Source organism: Typopeltis vanoorti, chromosome 15, assembly GCF_054136105.1.
Source record: "Typopeltis vanoorti isolate ZY-2024b chromosome 15, IOZ_Tvanoo_1.0, whole genome shotgun sequence".
Classification (NCBI taxonomy): domain Eukaryota; kingdom Metazoa; phylum Arthropoda; class Arachnida; order Uropygi; family Thelyphonidae; genus Typopeltis; species Typopeltis vanoorti.
Window position 1 is genome coordinate 17,664,543 of NC_143563.1, and position 20,487 is coordinate 17,685,029.

General features: G+C 34.5%; 1 protein-coding gene across 1 annotated transcript in view; it reads right to left on the reverse strand.

The window, feature by feature from the left end:
• Positions 1–20,487, reverse strand: part of mrn (general transcription factor IIH subunit 4 marionette) — a 126,719-nt gene that overhangs the window by 21,711 nt on the left and 84,521 nt on the right. The window contains exons 9-11 of the mRNA XM_090404878.1: positions 19,671–19,754; positions 9,201–9,333; positions 4,507–4,558 (exon numbers count right to left, since the gene is read on the reverse strand). Coding sequence (XP_090261004.1) covers positions 4,507–4,558; positions 9,201–9,333; positions 19,671–19,754 — 269 coding nt within the window. The remainder of the gene's footprint in view (positions 1–4,506; positions 4,559–9,200; positions 9,334–19,670; positions 19,755–20,487) is intronic.

Below are 20,487 nucleotides of genomic sequence, written 5' to 3' on the forward strand. Positions count from 1 at the left end.
AGATATTTTGGAATTTGGTCGAAGAGAATCGGCGTTTCAGTTCAAGAATTGTCGGCTTGCCTTTGTTGTCGAGTTGTGTGATCTTTTGTTAACACCGCACCAATCATATGCACGTCTTCATGACTGTGCTATGAAGACGTGTAGTTAGCTTTTATACTTGTGTGAAAGCTAGCCAGTTCAGTACCATCCTGTTTTCTGGGAGAACAACAAAAAAAAAAGACTTATACATAACGGTTATAAAACTATATTGTCAGCTTCCTAAAACATGCCAATTAATTCATGTTCTCTAGAATGTCACTGTGGGCACAGAGCTCTCTCAATGCTAATCATCAAATGCAAAGCTGAGAAGAGCTGACATTTGATTAAAAAAAACTCTTGTAATACATAGTGACATATCTCCACACTAGCTTACAAATATTGTGACATGAAGCTTAAAGAAACTAGAGGTCCGTCTTAATATATGATTTGCAATAGTTTAAGTTTACTTGCAGTTTTCACCATATTTATACTTGACATGGTACTGAATGGATTTTGATTATATCTGCAAACAGTCCCTTATCAAAAGGCATTAGTGTTGAATGGTAAAACGTTGACTTTATTAATCTCCCAAAAATTAGTATTATACTGGTTGGCTTTTATATCTAAATACTGTTTTGTCAGTTTTTCATGGTTGGAAGTTTCTTATTATAAAAAATAGCTAAATAAATAAAAAATAAAGCATACCACAAATTTTATTTAAATTTTAACAACTTTAATAAAATTTAAAATAAATGTAGCTTTTTGGGTTAGACTAACTATATTAGAAAGGGTGAAAAAATAAAAAAACTGAGATAAATATTAATCACTATATTATTGCTTTGTTTTACATGATTCTTTTGCATTTTCCATAACTGCTTTCTAACAAATAATATAATTTTTAGCATTTTAATAGAATTAGTGGCATCCTTACCTCTGAACACCTTATGTGACCAATTAGTAGCAGAAATATTTGCATGATAGATGGTAACAGTCTAGCACTAGCTGGAGTGTTACTTGCTACTGTTAGTTTTTAAACTGCAGACAAACCATGAATGCTGCTATAAAATGCAAAATGCAGACTTCACAGTTGAAAAGTTCCTTTAGGAGTCACTAACATTACCCATGTCAAGCATGTTAGCTATGCTCTCAACTTGCTTGGTTATTTAATTTCTTTTATTGTTGCACTGTACATGCAAATACAGGATATGCTCAACTAACTGGCACAATTCTACTGCATATAAATTTTAGTATGAATGCATTTCAGCAAGTTACACACACACGTGTGTGTGAGAGAGAGAGAGAGAAGTCTTTTGTTCTCATCTGGAAACTCATGCAATTTAAAAAACTGGACATGGATTTATTTCCAATTAACGGAATACATGCAGACAATTTATAAACAGACAGTTTTAAGACAAAGAATAAGCAAATTTTACAAGACTTTATACTACTGTATATACTTTTTACTACTATAAACTTAAGTTCAACATTAGAAGGTGGTATATCAAAATATCCATGTCTTACATGTCAAGTTTGCAGCAAACAATTTTACAAACTGAGCAATCATGGCAGGCATAAAATTGTATTTGCTAATAGCTTTCCAAGTGATACTATGTCAAATGAAACAGAGGATATGATTTAAACTAGTTGTAATAGTTTTATTTTTTATCTCAAATAACCATAGAGAAGTTACTTTCCGATTTCTATCATAAAACACACTGAAAAAAGCATCTACTAAATGAAAAATTCTAAGTCTAAATAATACGAATGGGAAACCTGTTGCATAAATAGTGATAAAAAAAAAAAAATATATATATATATATATATATATATATATATATTTATCAGTCGAAGGATATTTATTTTAACCTTATATTCAAACTTAAAGATAAAATAAATTCCTTTAAAATCATTCCATACAAATCAATGACCGTAGAGAATAGTAAAAAAAAAAAAAAAGGGTGCATTTTGTAACTGCATTCTTGTATAATGACAACATTGATTAACTTAACAATTAAACCTAGAGCTGTTTTGCGCCGAATTTTGTTTTATTTATCAAATTCTGTCATTAATAAAGTAGTTCACTTAAATGGCTCAAATTTTAACACAGATCTCAGATAACCACATTTCCTTAAATTTCATCCAGCCAGTGCAGAATTATTACTGTCAGTTTATGTTTTGCCAATAAAAATGATCTAACTGAAAGCAAAATTGGAGCATGCAGGCATTCATATGAATATGTCTACACACTTTAATTTTATTAAATTCTATCCAGTTAGTGCACAACTAATGCACTAACATTAACAGAGGAAAATTACATGGGATTTGGAATACCAGATAAGTCAGTAAGACTAAAAAGGTTAATAATGGAAAATTCAAAAGCATAGATTAAAATACAAAATGATTTAGAAGACCCCTTTCCAATAACTCAAGGATTAAAACAAAGAGATTGTCTAACTCCAATACTTTTTAGCTTAGTTTTGGAATATGTTATCTGATCATTGCCAATAGATACTAAAGACGCTTTAAAATCAGTCAGATGTAGCATATGCAGATGACATTAACATTATGTCAAGAACCAAACAGAAAGCACAAGAAACGTATTTGGAGCTACTAAAATCAGCACAAGAAATAGGACTAAAAAAAAGTTAATACTAGGCAGAATCAGTTAACTGATACAAGTTGTGCAAATTGCGACCTTGAAATTGAAAAAAAGTGGAACAATTTAAATATTTAGGAGGTAATGATCACTAGCCAACAAATAAGATGGTGGATGTGCAGATTAAAGGGAGGCAATCAGGCTTTTATTCTTTATCATGTGTACTCAGTTCAAAAGATATTCATTGGAAGACTGCAGTAAAATATATAAATTGATAATTCATCCAACTGTTACCAATGGATGTGAAACCTGAATATTTATGGGAAGAGTGGAGAATTTGATTTCGGCTTTTGAAAGGAAAATCCTTAGAAAAATATTTAAACTAGTAAATGATAATGGTCTCTGGAGAATCATATACTACCATAAGTTATATTAACTTAATAAAAAACCCACAATATCCAGTGTAATAAAATTCAAAAACTGCAGTGGGCAGGACATGTTTTTTGTATGGAAAAACATTATATGTATACTTCTGAAGACAATAAGTAGTAAAATTCTTGGTAAAAGCCCAAAAGAAAAATCTAGAATGAGATGGAGAGACACCATTAGTCAACATGGTGTCTCTCCATCACACTACAATGTCCAAAGTGAAGAAGAAAAGTTTTGGACAAACATGGTTGGAAGCAACAAATCAAGAAGGCCAAGGCTTGATTTGGGCTGTAGAGCAATAATAATAAGTGCAGAGTTAATGCTATATATAATTTTCAAATCTCATCCCTTAAATGGTCTGATAAAACAGAATACCATTTGACAATCTGTACAGTTTCAAATATTGAATTTCAATAAAACTTGTCTAGCTCACAAATAAGAGATAAGGAATAATGAATCTAAAAGGTGCTTATGCATTTTGTGAAATGCACCTAAAACACGAGCCAAGTATTGAGAAAGTAGGAAGATGGCTAAAATCAGATGCGGCTATAGCTAACATTTCTATTAATGGTATAGTCAACTCTACCCATAGCAAATTTAATTTTGAATAACATTATACTTATGGGACTTTCCAGTAGTTTGTTATAGTGAGTGAATTAATTATATGGTGTCTGCTATAGTAAGTTAACTGTACTAACTGGTTGATATTTTGTGTTGCTGGAATTTCAGAAAAGTATGTACATTCACAGCAATTAACAAACCAATGAAGTATGTATCTTGCTGTTTTTACATAGAAGATTTTATGACAGCATTGCATGCTCCATGTGAGATACCTATATTTCAAGTCTGATGTAATTTGGACGAACTAGTTGATTAAACAGAGCAGTTTCTTTTCTATGAGCTGATTTGAATCCTATAAATCTGGGATACAGTTCTGAAATGTTAAATCCACACTCCCCATTTTGTCCCAAATGTGATGAAATCCCCTGGAGACTTTAATTGCTGTATTCAAGGTATTTAATTGAAATCAACTGAACAATGGGAGCTATAAAAGTATATGTGAAGGAGAGAAAAAAGGAACTCCCCCCATCCAGCAAGCCAATTTCTTTCTCTCTCTCCTTAAGGATTTGATATTTAATATTTGTGTTATACAAATATTAAGTGTCAGATCAAAACTTTGTACCATGTTGTACCTTTCTTCTGTTGAATAAAAGTGGAAGATGAATAACATTCAGCCTGGAAGGTTACAAAACATTGAATATGGATATTAATAATGCTTGTATTAAATTTAGTGAGCAGCTATAGTTGCCACCAAAGAGTCACTACTGATGCCATGAATAATTATCCAGCAAAAAGTATAAAATTACTATACAACATAAACTGAATATATAAACCATTTCCAGGAATTAAAATATTTTATGTATTTATTCTCAATATATAAATTTCTCTTAAATAATACATACCTATACATCATTTCAGTAAACAGTGCGAGTAATGCCACTTGAAGCTGCGAATCTGCAAATAAAATTTTTACATGGTTAATCCTATTTATAATATATAAGTGCACAGTTGGGGTGCTTAAGGGTCAAAACTGTATAACTGAGAGGAGACCTCCACATATCCTTTAAAGGAATGTGGAGAACCGACCAGGGCTTCTGACCTAATGTCCAATCCTCACATTCTTGTGGTGCACCCTGTTGGGTATCTACTTGGATACTGAACGAACGAGGATGGGCTGGCAATTTGGGATTTAGCCGACCAAATTGTATTCTTATTGGTTAAACCAAAATAAAAAATGATGGTACAACATGACAGAATTTCATGCCGGCTGGGGCGTCGCCCGGTTAAACAAGGCCCGCGTTGTTTTCGCCAGGGAACCAGGGCGAACAGCAAAAAGTCAGCTACTGGAACAAATCTGAAAACAAACCCCAACTCAACATCACCAGAGTTAAAGGTCGGTACTATCAACATAAGAAGCCTGAATGGCAAAGAAATGGAGCTAGCTGAGGAATTAGATAAGTACCAGATCGACATAATAGGGGTGACTGAAACAAAAAAGACAAAAACTGGTGAGATCTTTCTGAGCAATAAATACAAAATGTTATATTCAGGCATGACAATCAAGGAAAAGAAGGAGTAGTAGCCATAGTATTCAACACAAAATACGAGGCTAATCTTCTTGAATGGCAGTCAGTCTCAAGTAGAGTAATGTGTGCAAATATGAGAATGGGGAACTGGACAATGAGACTTATTTGTGCCTATTGTCCCACAGAAGGTTCTACTAAGGTAGAAGTGGAGGAGTTTTTTGAGGCTTTAGAAAAAGCAACTGACACAATGAAAAATTAAAAGTTGGTCCTTGTTGGGGATCTAAATAGCAGAGTAGAAAATGATTGCCAGACATACAAAAATATTTTGGGAAAATTTGGAGAAAAGAGCAAAGCTAATAATAATGGCAAATATCTGTTGGATTTCTGCTCAGGACATGGACTGGTTATTACTAACACCATTTTCCAACATAAGAATGTGCACAAATTCACATGGAGAGAAGAGGCAAGGAATAAGAAAAGTCTCATTGACTATGTTATTGTTGATAGTGATGTTTTCTCCCTGGTGCAGGACACCAGAGTGTACAGAGGATTTGAAATTGGAAGTGATCACTATTTAGTCTTGAGCAGGATAAAATTGAATTTAACATTGAAAAGAATGACATGTAAGAAAGTTTTAAAGCGAATAAAAGTTGAGCAGCTCTCAGATGTGAACTGTAGACTAACATACACAAAGATTATTGCAGAAAAAATGAAAGAGTTTGAGAACAGGAATCAAACCTTGGAGATTCAGTGGCAAACTCTGAAGAAAACATTGATTGATTCTGCCAGAGAGTCATGTGGTGAGGTTGTCTGTAAGGATAAAAAAATCAGAACTCCCTGGTGGACACAGGAAGTTAAAGAAGAAAGCATACCAAAAGTTCCTGTCAAATAAGTCAGCTTGTGCTCTTAGAGAATATAGAGACAAATGCAAGAATGCTAAACACTGTGTAAAACTAGATAAACAAAAGTCATGGGAGGACTTTGGCAAGAATATAGAAAATAAATATCAAGAAGGTGGCAAAATATTCTGGAGGTTGTTGAAGAAGCTTAAGAATGGAGGAAAGAGTGCTGTAAAAGGAATTAGAGATTATAAAGGTGACCTGAAAACGGGAGAAAAAGATATCCTTGAAATATGGAGTAATTACTTTGAAAAACTGCTAAATGAAACAAGCAGTGATGACAGCACAGTGGTAAAAAAACACTGACCAGGCATGCAGTCAGGAATACATATCCATACTTGAAGTATAAAAAAAGCCATCAAAGGCTTGAAATGTGGAAAGGCAGCAGGAGTAGATGATATTCGACCAGAAATGCTGAAGTATGGTGGTATAAGTCTTACAGTGGCTGCACTGCATAGTTCAGAAAGCCTGGACAGAGGGACGAATTCCCGATGATTGGAGTAGAGCTCTTATAGTACCCATATATAAAAAGTGAAATAAAACTGCATGTGAGAATTACAGAGGTATTTCCCTACTCAGTGTTCCTGGCAAGATCTATGCAAGTATACTTGAGAAACGGTTGAGAAGAATTGTGGAAGAAAAGCTTGGTGAAGAACAAGCTGGATTCAGGCCAAACAGAGGCTGTCAGGATCAGATCTTTACTTTATGACAAATAGTCGAGAAAGCATAGGAATATAACTAAGATCTGTATTTAAGTTTTTTCGATTTGGAAAAGGCATATGACAAGGTGCCAAGAGAGAAGCTATTCAATACGCTGCAGTTATATGGTGTCAATGGGACATTATATCAAGCAATACTTAGTCTTTATTTGAGTTGTAAGTCAGCAGTTAGAATTGAAGGAAGTACAGGAAGATGGTTTAATGTTAAATCTGGTGTAAGACAGGTATGTACATTATCCCCTCTGTTATTCATTATCTATATGGATCACATTATGAAGGAAAGTGGTATTAAACATGGTATCAAAATTGGAGATGTTAATGTCAGCTCTTTGCTTTATGCAGACGATGTTATACTTCTAAATAAATCTGCTACAAGTCTGCAAGATTCTCTGACTAAATTGAATAGCTGTTGTAATAGATATGGTATGAAGGTCAGCAATAAAAAGACAAAGACAATGAAAATAGGCAGAATCATTGAAAATGTCAACTATGTTGTGAATGGAGAACCTGTGGAACAAGTAAAACATTTCAGCTATTTAGGCACAATTTTTACTGAAGATGGTAAATTAAATATAGAAACAGACAACAGAATCAGCAAAGCTGGTATGGTGGGAAGTCAATTGAATAAATTCATATGGAATAAGAGAGAAATTAGTCGGATCACTAAATTAGCTGTATACAAGACAGTGTTCAAACCAGTATTAACTTATGGATCTGAGAGCTGGGTCAGAAGTAAAACACTTGACCAAAGACTAGAGACCACAGATATGAGAGTCCTGAGAAAGATTATAGGCGTGAACAGATGGCATCAATGGCAATATCATATTAAAAACGAGGATATTAGGAAAGAACTTAACATTGTCAACATTCAGGAATGCATTAGCAGGACAAATCTTAGGTGGTATGGTCACTTAAACAGCATGGGCAAAGAAAGATTAGCAAAGCAAGTGTTCTCTGCCAGTTTGGTAGCCAAACGACCCAGAGGAAGACCCAGATATAGGTGGGTTGATACGGTACAATGTGTCTTAGATGATAGAAATATAAGATCTGATAATGTTCTAGTCTTGACAAGTAACAGACTGATTTGGAGGAAAATTGTAGATAGGAAGTTAGTAATGATGTAATTTTTTTCATGTAGTACTATCATATCCTGTACACCCCTTGAGGGTACATGGCAGGAATTTGATGATTACTTTCCTGTGAAGGAAGCCTGGTACTGGTTATCTAGAGTTCTTATAAATAATCACCCTCACCTATTTTATAATGAAGAGATGATCAAAAGTGTGAATTGTTCAGCTTGTGAGATGGTTTTCTGTAAACTGTGAAAGAACATATACTGCTAGGAAGATGTGATTACAGTGTCTAGAAGGTCTATTGCTGGTTTTTGCAAAAGCATGTACTTGATATCAAAATGACAAGAAAAAGAGCAAGAAATAGATGCAGTTGGTTGTACTTTAGAAAAGAGAGAGAGATGTAAAGATTTGCTGATCAAGTCAGAGACTTCAATAATAGACCAATCTGGAAAAAAAAAAAATTGTTGACAGGTAATCCATAATGAAATCTTTAATTTTGTTGGATTATCATGTAATCCAACAACAGAGTACACACCTAAAAATGATGAGGTTTCAGGTTTGGTGAAAATATGAAAAATGTCTCGAAACATCTCGTCAAATTTGAAGAGTTTATTTATTTATTTATATTTTGTATGATGTCTGATGTAAGACGTACTTGTCACTGACTAAATGTTGAAATATAGTTTCCTGCTTTGAAACTTATGAGAATGCTAGAAGATGAATGTCACCTCTTTCAGAACAACAATTAAACTTTTTTTTTTTTTAAATAACAATCTTACACACATAATTTTGTAAACCTGCAATCCATATATAATCTTCCCTTTATCTACTAATTTACCGATCTTCACCTCACACACATATCATGGATGAGGTAAAGGGTAGATAATCTGGGAACACTTATTAGTACTTTTCAAGTTACTTCAGGCCTCCAATAAATAAGGTAAAAGAGCCTCTAATGAGAGAGGTTAATGTCTCACACTAGATCAAAAATCATTTACCATCTAAAGACAATGTCCACACTACAGTGGACTTCAAATCCAGAGCATGTCAGTTAGAAAGCAGAGACACTATCCTGTAATGTGAACTACTTTTGTTACTCAAGTAATGAAAGTTATTCATATACACTGCAAGAAAAAATACCAACTTTTTTTTTTGTAACAAAATGCACTATATCACACAAAATAAAATTTTAAAAATATAACAGCCCTCCCAAACTTAACAAAAATTTGACTTAATAAAAACAGGACTATCTCCACAAAATTAACCACGTGATTGATAAAAATTTTTTTTAGATGTATCCATAATTTTTTTGTATTCTTTTAAAAACATAAATTCAATTTTTTAAAAAATCCTTTTGACTTTTATTTTACTTTACCAACCTGTATATGCATATACTCTGTAATTGGTCTCCACTACAATGTAACCAGGACGATGGGCATCCATGTTTATGCCTTTTAATCCAGAGGCTAAGTTAATGGCCAGTCGAGTAGGATAAAATCTTCCAGATCTACGCTGTAAAAATAAAATAACACTTATGTAGATTGAGTAGTTGTATTTAGTGTTATTTATTTATTTTAAACTGAAGTTACTTTAATATGCACATTTTTGGAAATGAACGCTTCAATAATTTGCCTTATTATATATATGGCACAGATTATATAATATAAGAACATTAAATTATATTAATATGATTTATTATAATACAGATAACATGAATGAATTAGAACCAATTTAACACAAAAACTACATGAAAAAATTAATAGTGTAGTCATGTTCTATCATCTTAACCTTTTTTATGTTAACTTATGTAGTGTCTTTCTTATTTCACAATACAAGGTCATTCTCACTGTAGAAAACATTGTTATAACAAATCACCGAGAAATCCTAAAAGCCCCTCACCCCCCCTTCCTATTTGGCTATTATTATTATATGGACACCTCCATGGAGTCCGAAGACTCGTCGAGAGAGACCCAATCTATCATACCTCTCCTTGAACTCATTAACAGACAAAGCACTCATAATTGACTCTGGAAACCCATTCCACTCATTCACAACTCTCCAACCAAAAAATCTTGTTTTCACACCTTTATTAAACTTCCAGGGATGATCCCGTGTTCTCATCCCTCTAGCCAAATGCAGAAACATATCCACTGCATCTATCCTATAAAACCCTTTCAGGAACATAAATATTTCTATCATATCATATCTTTATCTCCTATTAACTAACTTCTGCAATCCACACACCTTCAATCTATCCTCATAGGGAACATTCCACAGGCCAGCCACTCACCATCTTAGTCACTTGAGTCTGAATTCTCTCCACTGCTTACTCATCCCCAAGAAATCCAGGGAACCAGACTTGAGCACAGTAATCCAGATGTGGGCATATCAAGATCCTATAAAGAGTATTTAACAACTTCCTTATCTCTACTTGTTAATGTGTTCTTCAATACCCAAGTAATCTTATGGACTACCTTAGTAATATATCCCCTCCTGGGAAATTATATCAAGCAATATAATTTCTTTATTTGAGTTGTAAGTCAGCAGTTAGAATTGAAGGAAGTACAGGAAGATTGTTTAATGTTAAATCTGGTGTCAGACAAGGATGTACATTATCCCCTCTGTTATTCATTATCTATATTGATCTCATTATGAAGGAAAGTGGTATTAAACCTGATATCAAAATTGGAGATGTCAATCTCAGCTCTTTGCTTTATGCGGATGATGTTATACTTCATTGAATAACTATTGTAATAGTTTTGGTATGAAGGTCAGCAATACCAAGACAAAGACAATGAAAACAGTCAGAAACACTGAAAACATCAACTGTATAGAATAAGAGAGAAATTAGTCAAAACACTAAATTAGCTGTATACAAGACAGTGTTCAAACAAATTTTAACTTATGGATCTGAGCGCTGGGTTAGAAATAGAACACTTGACCAAAGACTAGAGACTAAAGATATGACAGTCCTGAGAAAGATTAGGGGCATGAACAGATGGCATCAATGGCAATATCATATTAAAAATGAGAATACCATGAAAAAACTTGATATTATTAGCATCCAGGAATGTGTTGGCAGAGCTAATCTCAAGTGGTATGGTCACTTAAACTAAATGGGAAAAGATTAGCAAAACAAGTGTTCTCTGCCAGATTGGCATAGAAAAAGGTGGATTGATATAGTAAAAAGTGCCTTAGAAGATAGAACATAAGATCTGATAATGTAGGAGCACTGACAGGTAACAGATTGATTTGGAAGAAAATTGTATATAGGAAGTAAGTAATGGTGTAAGTTTCATCATATCCTGTACATCTCTTGACGGTACAACTCAGGAATTTAATGATGATGATGGCACAACATGACAAAATTTCATGCCAGCTGGGGCGTTGCCAGTTAAACAATGCCCCTGTTGTTTTCGCCAGAGAACCAGGGGGAACAGCGAAAAGTCAGCTACTGGAACAAATCTGAAAGCACACCCCCAACTCAACATCACCAGAGTTAAAGATCAGTACTATCAACATAAGAAGCCTGAATGGCAAAGAAATGGAGCTAGCTGAGGAATTAGATAAGTACCAGATCGACATAATAGGGGGGACTGAAACAAAAAAGACAAAACTGGTGAAATTTTTCTGAACAATAAATACAAAATGTTATATTCAGGCAATGACAATCAAGGGAAAAAAGGAGTACCCATAGTATTCAACACTAAATACGAGGCTAATCTTCTTGAATGGCAGGCAGTTTCAAGTAGAGTGATGTGGGCAAATATCAGAATGGGGAACTGGATTCTCCAGAGGAGGGTAGCTATATGCTACCATTCTAGGGAGAGATGATTATGAGCAAGGTGGTTTCCCGCTGCCTTCCTTGCCGTAAGTATTTATGACTGTAACCTGTGTGTTCACAGGGCTGGTTTGCCTGCTTGCAGGATGAAAAACCCCAGATAAACTGGTGGAAAAAACCCTGCTGCCCACGCCCAAGACCGGCTAACTTAGCTATGGCTGAGGAAGATCCTTAAGCTCCTCATGTCGTGGACGGGAATCGAACCTAGGACACTCCTTCCCCAGGCATATGGTTGCGAAGTGCAAAGCCACTAGGCTAACCGCGCAGATGGGAACTGGATAATGAGACTTATTGGTGCCTATGGTCCCCACAGAAGGCTCTACTAAGGTAGAAGTGGAAGAATTTTTTGAGGCTCTAGAGAAAGCTATTGACACAATGAAAAAGGAAAAGTTTTTCCTTGTTGGGGATCTAAATAGCAGAGTAGGAAGTGATTGTCAGACATAGAAAAATGTTTTGGGAAAATTTAGAGAAAAGAGCAAAGCTAATAATAATGGCAAATACCTGTTGGATTTCTGCTCAGGACATGGACTAGTTATTACTATCACCACGTTCCAACACAAAAATGTGCATAAATTCACAAGAAATAAGAAAAGTCTCATTGACTATGTTATTGTTGATAGTGATGTTTCCTCCCTGGTGCAGGACACCAGAGTGTACAGAGGATTTGAAATTGGAAGCGATCACTATTTAGTCTTGAGCAGGATAAAATTGAATTTCATATTGGAAAGAATGACATGTAAGAAAGTTTTAAACCTAATAAAAGTTGAGCAGCTCTCAGATGTGAACTGTAGACTAAAATATACAAAGATTATTGAAGAAAAAATGAAAGAGTTTGAGAACAAGAACCAAATCTTGAAGAAAACCATGACCGATTCAGCCAGAGTGTGAGGTTGTGGTGAGGTTGTCTGCAAGGATAGAAAAATCAAAACTCCATAGTGGACACATGAAGTTAAAGAGGCAGTGAAGGAAAAGAAGAAAGCATTTCAAAAGTTCCTGGCAAATAATTCAGCTTGTGCTCTTTGAGAATACAGAGACAAATGTAAGAAAACTAAACACTGTGTAAAACTGGCTAAACAAAAGTAATGGGAGGACTTTGGCAAGAACATAGAAAATAAATATCAAGAAGTGGTAAGATATTCTGGAAGTTGTTGAAGAAGCTTAAGAATGCAGGAAAGAGTGCTGTAAAAGGAATTAGAGATTATAAAGGTGACCTGAAATCAATTTAGTCAGAGAATCTTGCAGACTTGTAGCGGATTTATTTAGAAGTATAACATCAACTGCATAAAGCAAAGAGCTGACATTAACACCTCCAATTTTGATATCATGTTTATACCATGATATCAAATCATACCACTTTCCTTCATAATGTGATCCATATAGATAATGAATAACAGAGGGGATAATGCACATCCTTGTCTCACACCAGATTTAACATTAAACCATCTTCCTGTACTTCCTTCAATTCTAACTGCTGACTTACAACTCAAATAAAGACTAAGTATTGCTTGATATAATATCATTGAGGCATTATATCAAGTATTGCTTGATATAATGCCTCAACGACACCATATAACTGTAGTGTATTGAATAGCTTCTCTCTTGGCACCTTGTCATATGCCTTTTCCAGATCGACAAAACTTAAATACAGATCTCTGTTATATTCCCATGCTTTCTCGACTATTTGTCGTAAAGTGAATATCTGATCCTGACAGCATCTATTTGGCCTGAATCCAACTTGCTCTTCACCAAGCTTTTCTTCCACAATTCTTCTCAACCGTTTCTCAAGTATTCTTGCATAAATCTGGCCAGGAACACTGAGTAGGGAAATACCTCTGTAATTCTCACATTCAGTTTTATTTCCCTTTTTATATATGGGTACTATTGAGCTCTACTCCAATTATCAGGAACTCGTCCCTCTGTCCAGGCTTTCTGAACTATGCAGTGCAGTCACTGTAAGACTCTTATACCACATAATTCGGCATTTCTGGTCGAATATCATCTACTTCTGCTGCCTTTCCACATTTCAAGCTTTTGATGGTTTTTTCTACTTCAAGTATGGATATGTATTCCTGACTGCATTCCTGGTCAGCATTTTTTTTACCACTGTGCTGTCATCACTGCTTGTTTCATTTAGCATTTTTCAAAGTAATTACTCCATACTTCAAGGATATCTTTTTCTCCCAATTTCGTGTCAACTTTATCATCTCTAACTCCTTTTACAGCACTCTTTCCTCCATTCCTAAGCTTCTTCAACAACCTCCAGAATATTTTGCCACCCTCTTGATATTTATTTTCTATATTCTTGCCAAAGTTCTCCTATGACTTTTGTTTAGTTAGTTTTACACAGTGTTTAGCATTCTTGCATTGTCTCTGTATTCTCTAAGAGCACAAGCTGACTTATTTGACAGGAACTTTTGATATGCTTTCTTCTTTTCCTTCACTGCCTCTTTAACTTCCTGTGTCCATCAGGGAGTTCCGATTTTTTTTATCCTTGCAGACAACCTCACCTTTTGCCTCTCTGGCAGAATCAATCAATGTTTTCTTCAGAGTTTGCCACTGAATCTCCAAGGTTTGATTCCTGTTCTCAAACTCTTTCATTTATTCTTCAATAATCTTTGTGTATTTTAGTCTACAGTTCACATCTGAGAGCTGCTCAACTTTTATTTGCTTTAAAATTTTCTTACATGTTATTCTTTGCAATATGAAATTCGATTTTATCCTGCTCAAGACTAAATAGTGATCACTTCTAATTTCAAATCCTCTGTACACTCTGGTGTTCTGCACCAGGTAGAAAACATCACTATCAACAATAACATAGTCAATGAGACTTTTCTTATTCCTTGCCTCTTCTCTCCATGTGAATTTGTGCACATTTTTATGTTGGAACATGGTATTAGTAATAACCAGTCCATATCCTGAGCAGAAATCCAACAGGTATTTGCCATTATTATTAGCTTTGCTCTTTTCTCCAAATTTTCCCAAAATATTTTTGTATGTCTGACAATCATTTCATATTCTGCTATTGAGATCCCCAAAGAGGACCAACTTTTCCTTTTTCATTGTGTCAGTTGCTTTTTCTAAAGCATCAAAAAATTCATCTACTTCTACCTTAGTAGAACCTTCTGTGGGACCATAGGCACAAATAAGTCTCATTGTCCAGGTACCGATTCTCATATTTGTCCACATTACTCTACTTGAAACTGACTGCCATTCAAGAAGATTAGCCTCATATTTTGTGTTGAATACTATGGCTACTCCTTCTTTTCCTTGATTGTCATTGCCTGAATATAACATTTTGTATTTATTGCTCAGAAAGATCTTGCCAGTTTTTGTCTTTTTTGTTTCAGTCACCCCTATTATGTCGATCTGGTACTTATCTAATTCCTCAGGTAGCTCCATTTCTTTGTCATTCAGGCTTCTTATGTTGATAGTACCAATCTTTAACTCTGGTGATGTTGAGTTGGGATTTGTTTTTAGATTTGTTCCAGTAGCTGACTTTTTGCTGTTCGCCCTGGTTCCCTGGCGAAAACAACGGGGGCCTTGTTTAACCGGACGACGCCCCAGCCGGCATGAAATTTTGTCATGTTGTACCATCACTTTTTATTTTGGTTTAACCAATAAGAATACAATTTGGTTGGCTAAATTCCAAATTACCAGCCCATCCTCATTCATTCAGTATCCAAGTAGATACCCAATAGGATGCACCACGAGAAGGCGAGGATTGGACATTAGGTCAGAAGCCCTGGTCGGTTCTCTGCATTCCTTTAAAGGCTATATGGAGGTCTCCTCTCAGTTATACAGCTTTGACCCTTAAGCACCCCAATGTATGCAACTGAGTATAAAATTAATGAATGGAATAATGCCAGTTGTAAACTTGAGGATAGGTGGAAAGAAATTTTTGGTAATTTTAAAAAGGAACAAATTACTTACAGTGAAATAGCTTCAATTATAAAAGTTTTTGTTTGACCTTACCAGGATCAAATGCTTCTATTGAACGAATTTTTTCGTTGATGAATTTGTTATGGACAAATGAAAGGAATCGCTTGTAACTGGACACAGTTAAATCTATCATGCTTGTTAAAACCCATATCAGAAACATGTCATGTTCAGAGTTTTTCGATATAGTATCTAAGAATCAACAACTCTTGGACAAAATCCATTTTTTAACCCATTGGTGCACCCAGGGAGGAGGTGAAGGGGCCCTGGCTCCCCCCCTAAAGAAAAAAAAAGACTAGAAAAATTTCCAAAAATCTTTTCCTAGTTAAAATTCTTTTTTTTTTTTTTTTTTTTTTTAATTTATGTTGTATCTTCTATTTCTATACTAATTATTGCCCGGCTTGGGCAAGCAGAGTATTTCCCGAGCCGAGCTAGAGATCACGGGTATCATGTATTTGCGATTACTGCAGATTCTCAGTCATAGATCGTATGCAATGCGTAGTGTGCATTCTCAAATCATCTACTGAACTCGCTCCCCCAAGATTAAATCATGAGTGCTCGTCCCCTCCCCCAAGATTAAATCTTGAGTACTTGGCCCCTTCCAAGATTAAATCCTGAGTGCACCACTGCTTCAACCAAATATATTTAATGATTCTGCAAGTAGCAGTAAAATGGGACAGGCAATGACCAGCTGTAATGTACAAGAAGAGGCAGAATAAGGAAAAGAGGAGGTATATATTAAAAATTAATTATAAATTTGTTTTTTATATAATTTGATATTATGCATCTACACAATATGCATAAGGCTTGTGTTGTTTATATTTTATTGTATTTACATTGTAGTTCTCGTTTTATTGCCATATTAACATTTTAATTCTTTATTCTATGTCTTTATATTTCATATACTTATTAATGTTTCATTTAAGTGTAACGTGTAACATTTAAGTATTGTCATCTGTGTTTAAGTGTTGTTATTAGAATTCTATTTATTTGACGTATGTATAAACATTTATGATATCTACATTAATAAATCAAATTCAAATTAATATTTAATTTTTTTATTTTAAAATACATAATGTTAACGAATAAAATTTATTTCTCTTAACCCTTAATTCTACAAAATTTATTGTTCCCAGTTTTTTGTTTTCAAAAAATGGGATCCCTAAACAAGCAGTGATAGCACAGTCATAAAAAACACTCAACAGACATACAGCCAGGAATACATATCCATACTTGAAGTAGAAAAAGCCATCAAAGGCTTGAAATGTGGAAAGGCAGCAGGAGTAGATGATATTCGACCAGAAATGCTGAAATATGGTATTATAAAAGTCTTACAGTGGCTGCACTGCATAGGTCAGAAAGCCTGGACAGAGGGACAAATTTCGGATGATTGGAGTAGAGCTCTAATAGTATCAATATATAAAAACGGAAATAAAACTGAATGTGAGAACTACTGAGTGTTCCAGGCAAGATTTATGCCAGTATAATTGAGAAACGGTTGAGAAGAATTGTGGAAGAAAAGCTTGGTGAAGAACAAGCTAGATTCAGGCCAAATAGAGACTACCAGATCTTCACGTTAAGACAATTAGTTGAGAAAGCATGGGAATATAACAGAGATCTGTATTTAAGTTTCGTAGATCTGGAAAAGGCATACGACAAGGTGCCAAGAGAGAAGCTATTCAATACACTACAGTTATATGGTGTCAATGGGACATTATATAAAGCAATACTTTGTCTTTATTTTAGTTGGAAGTCAGAAGTTAGAATTGAAGGAAGTATAGGAAGATGATTTAATGTTGAATCTGGTGTGAGACAAGGATGTACAGTATCCCCTCTGTTATTCATTATCTATATGGATCACATTATGAAGGAAAGTGGTATTAAATCTATTATTAAAACTGGAGATGTTAATGTCAGCTCTTTGCTTTATGTGGACGATGTTATACTTCTAAATAAATCAGCTACAAGTCTGCAAGATTCTCTGACTAAACTGAATAACTGTTGTAATAGATATGGTATGAAGGTCAGCAATAAAAAGACAAAGACAATGAAAATAGGCAGAATCGTTGAAAATGTCAAATATTTTGAATGAGGAACCTGTGGAACAAGTAAAACATTTCAGCTACTTAGGCACGATTTTTAGTGAAGATGGTAAATTAAATATGGAAATAGACAACAGAATCAACAAAGCTGGTATGGTAGGAAGTCAATTGAATAAATTCATATGGAATGAGAGAGAAATTAGTTGGAACACTAAATTAGCTGTATACAAGACAGTGTTCAAACCAGTTTTAACTTATGGATCTGAGAGCTGGGTCAGAAGTAAAACACTTGACAAAAGACTAGAGACTGCAGATATGAGAGTTCTGAGAAAGATTAGGGGCATGAACAGATGGCATCAATGGCAATGTCATGTTAAAAATGAGGATATTAGGAAAGAACTTGACATTGTCAGCATCCAGGAATGCGTTAGCAGAGCTAATCTCAGGTGGTATGGTCACTTGAACAGAATGGGCGAGGAAAGATTAGCAAAACAAGTGTTCTCTGCCAACTTGGCAGAGAAAAGACCAAGATATAGGTGGATTGATACAGTAAAAAGTACCTTAGAAGACAGAAATATAAGATCTGATAATGCTGGAGTCTAGAGAAGATTTAGAGGAAAATTATAAATAGGAAGTTAGTAATGATGTAAATTTTTCATGTAGTACTATCATATCCTGTACACCCCTTGAGGGTACATGTGTAATTTAATGATGATGATGAATAAGATCCACTGACATCTATACATGTTTTAGCATGGCTGTACAGTTTTCAGAGAGTCACAGAAAATTCCACTTGTTCAATGGTCTTTAATTCATGAGTTACAGCTTTTTAAATGGTTGAAACATCCACAAACTGGTGTCAACAGATTAATTTTCAACTTGGGGAACAGAAAATAGTTCAGAGGGGAGAAATCTGGTGAGTAAGGGGGGGGGATAATAAAGGGTGAGGATACTTTTTTGTTTATTCACTCACAAAGCTGGAAATGTGCATCAAGTGATGCACACTGGTAGCTTTGTGAGTGAGCAAGTTATCGTGCAACAGTAAAATATCTCACGATCAGAATGCTTCGGGATGACCATGTTGAATGCATTTCAGGAGATAATCCATAACTTCTTCATAAAATTCTGCATTCATTGTTTTTTCTCCTCTCTAGTACAAATTCTTTGTGCACCACTCCTTGAGAGTCAATAAAAAATTATCGACATTGTTTTGATGCATGACTTTTGGAATCTCAATTTCTTTAGTCTGGGAGTATCTTACCAACATTCAGAAATCTGTTGCTTTGTTTCAGAATTGTAGGCAAAACACCCACTTTCATCTCCCATAATGATTTTGTCAAAAAAAAATGTTCATCTAAATCTGCCATTGCGATAATGTTCCAAGAAGACATGATTCGATCTTCGCTTTGCATGTGACACAAAATGCACATACAATTTCTTCTTCTCCAAATTTCCACTCAACATATGAAGAATGATGCTCTTAAGGATGTTTGAAACCTCCGCTATCATCCATGATGTGATTTGATGATTATTCTTTACCAATCAGCAACAATGGCAATGTTTTCCTGAGTTCATGTTGATGTGGGACAACCACTTCTCATCATATTCTACCAAGTGTCTTCCATCATGAAATTGCAAATACCACTTGAAAATGTTAGTTCTGTTCAGAGCCCCATTTCAAGGGTTTTAGAAAGACCTGCTTTAAAACAAAATTTAATCACAATTCTCTGTTCACTTTTCATATCCATGACATTACACTACACATCATAACTTGCACAGTTCTGAATATAAACTAACCTCACTCTCTGGGGTTGTAGACATTAGCTGGTATTACTTAGAGCATTGCCAATAAATTACTCCAGTACTTTACATGACAAATCAAGTCCTAAAACTTATGAACTGTACTGTGTATATTTAGGTAAAATGCTTCCTCCTATTTCATATTGTTTTTTCCTAAAATTATTGCAAACAGCACTACCGAGAAAACAGTACATTGCAATTAAAACTACTTAAATAATATGAGAACTTACCTTTCTCTGATATACAAGTCCAAATTCTCGTAAATGTTGAAGAAACACTAGAAGGGATTCACTCATTCCTTCTGTACTGTAATCCTAGATCAGAAATGTAGGATATACTGATATTTTTATAAAGCTCTACAAAATATAAAACACAATTTCTTAAAATGAAAGCTGCTATTATTTAACCATATCTTTTACAATCTCATCTTTGACTATCCAATACAATTAAGACTTCATTACCGTTTTAAACAATTTCTTCAAAATTTTCAGATCTCAAACATAGTCAAGCTCATGGGTTTTCTGTCTTTTAAAGCAATACTAATTACATCACTAACCACATCATTCCAATATCTGTTTCATTAATCTTTCAACGCTCAGGAGAAAATCAATGGCGCCTATTCTTTGATCAACTGTTTTGATTCTTACCCAACCCCAGATCTGAGTGTCAAAGTTTATTTAAATACTTTTGTATAATGCATGTCTACTGTTCTGATCATTAGTTAAGATTAGATATTTACTACAATAAATCACATAGTATCCATCTACACAACTGTAACTTAGTTTTGGCCTCATGCTATGAACTAATGACCTCTGCCAGTGATTACACTGATGACAAGCTGGCAGTTCTCATTTAATTACTCTTAGAATGAGACAAAATTTAAGTTGCTGGTTAGTGTATGGAAAGTAACTGTTTCCTTGCCCATTTTCATTGGACTTATTGCTGATTTTAATTAAATTTATTACTATAATATTATTGGCCTTATGTAATGAGACTTAGTTCATCTAGATTGGCAAAAGAATGAACTTAGCGAATCTTTTGGGTTTG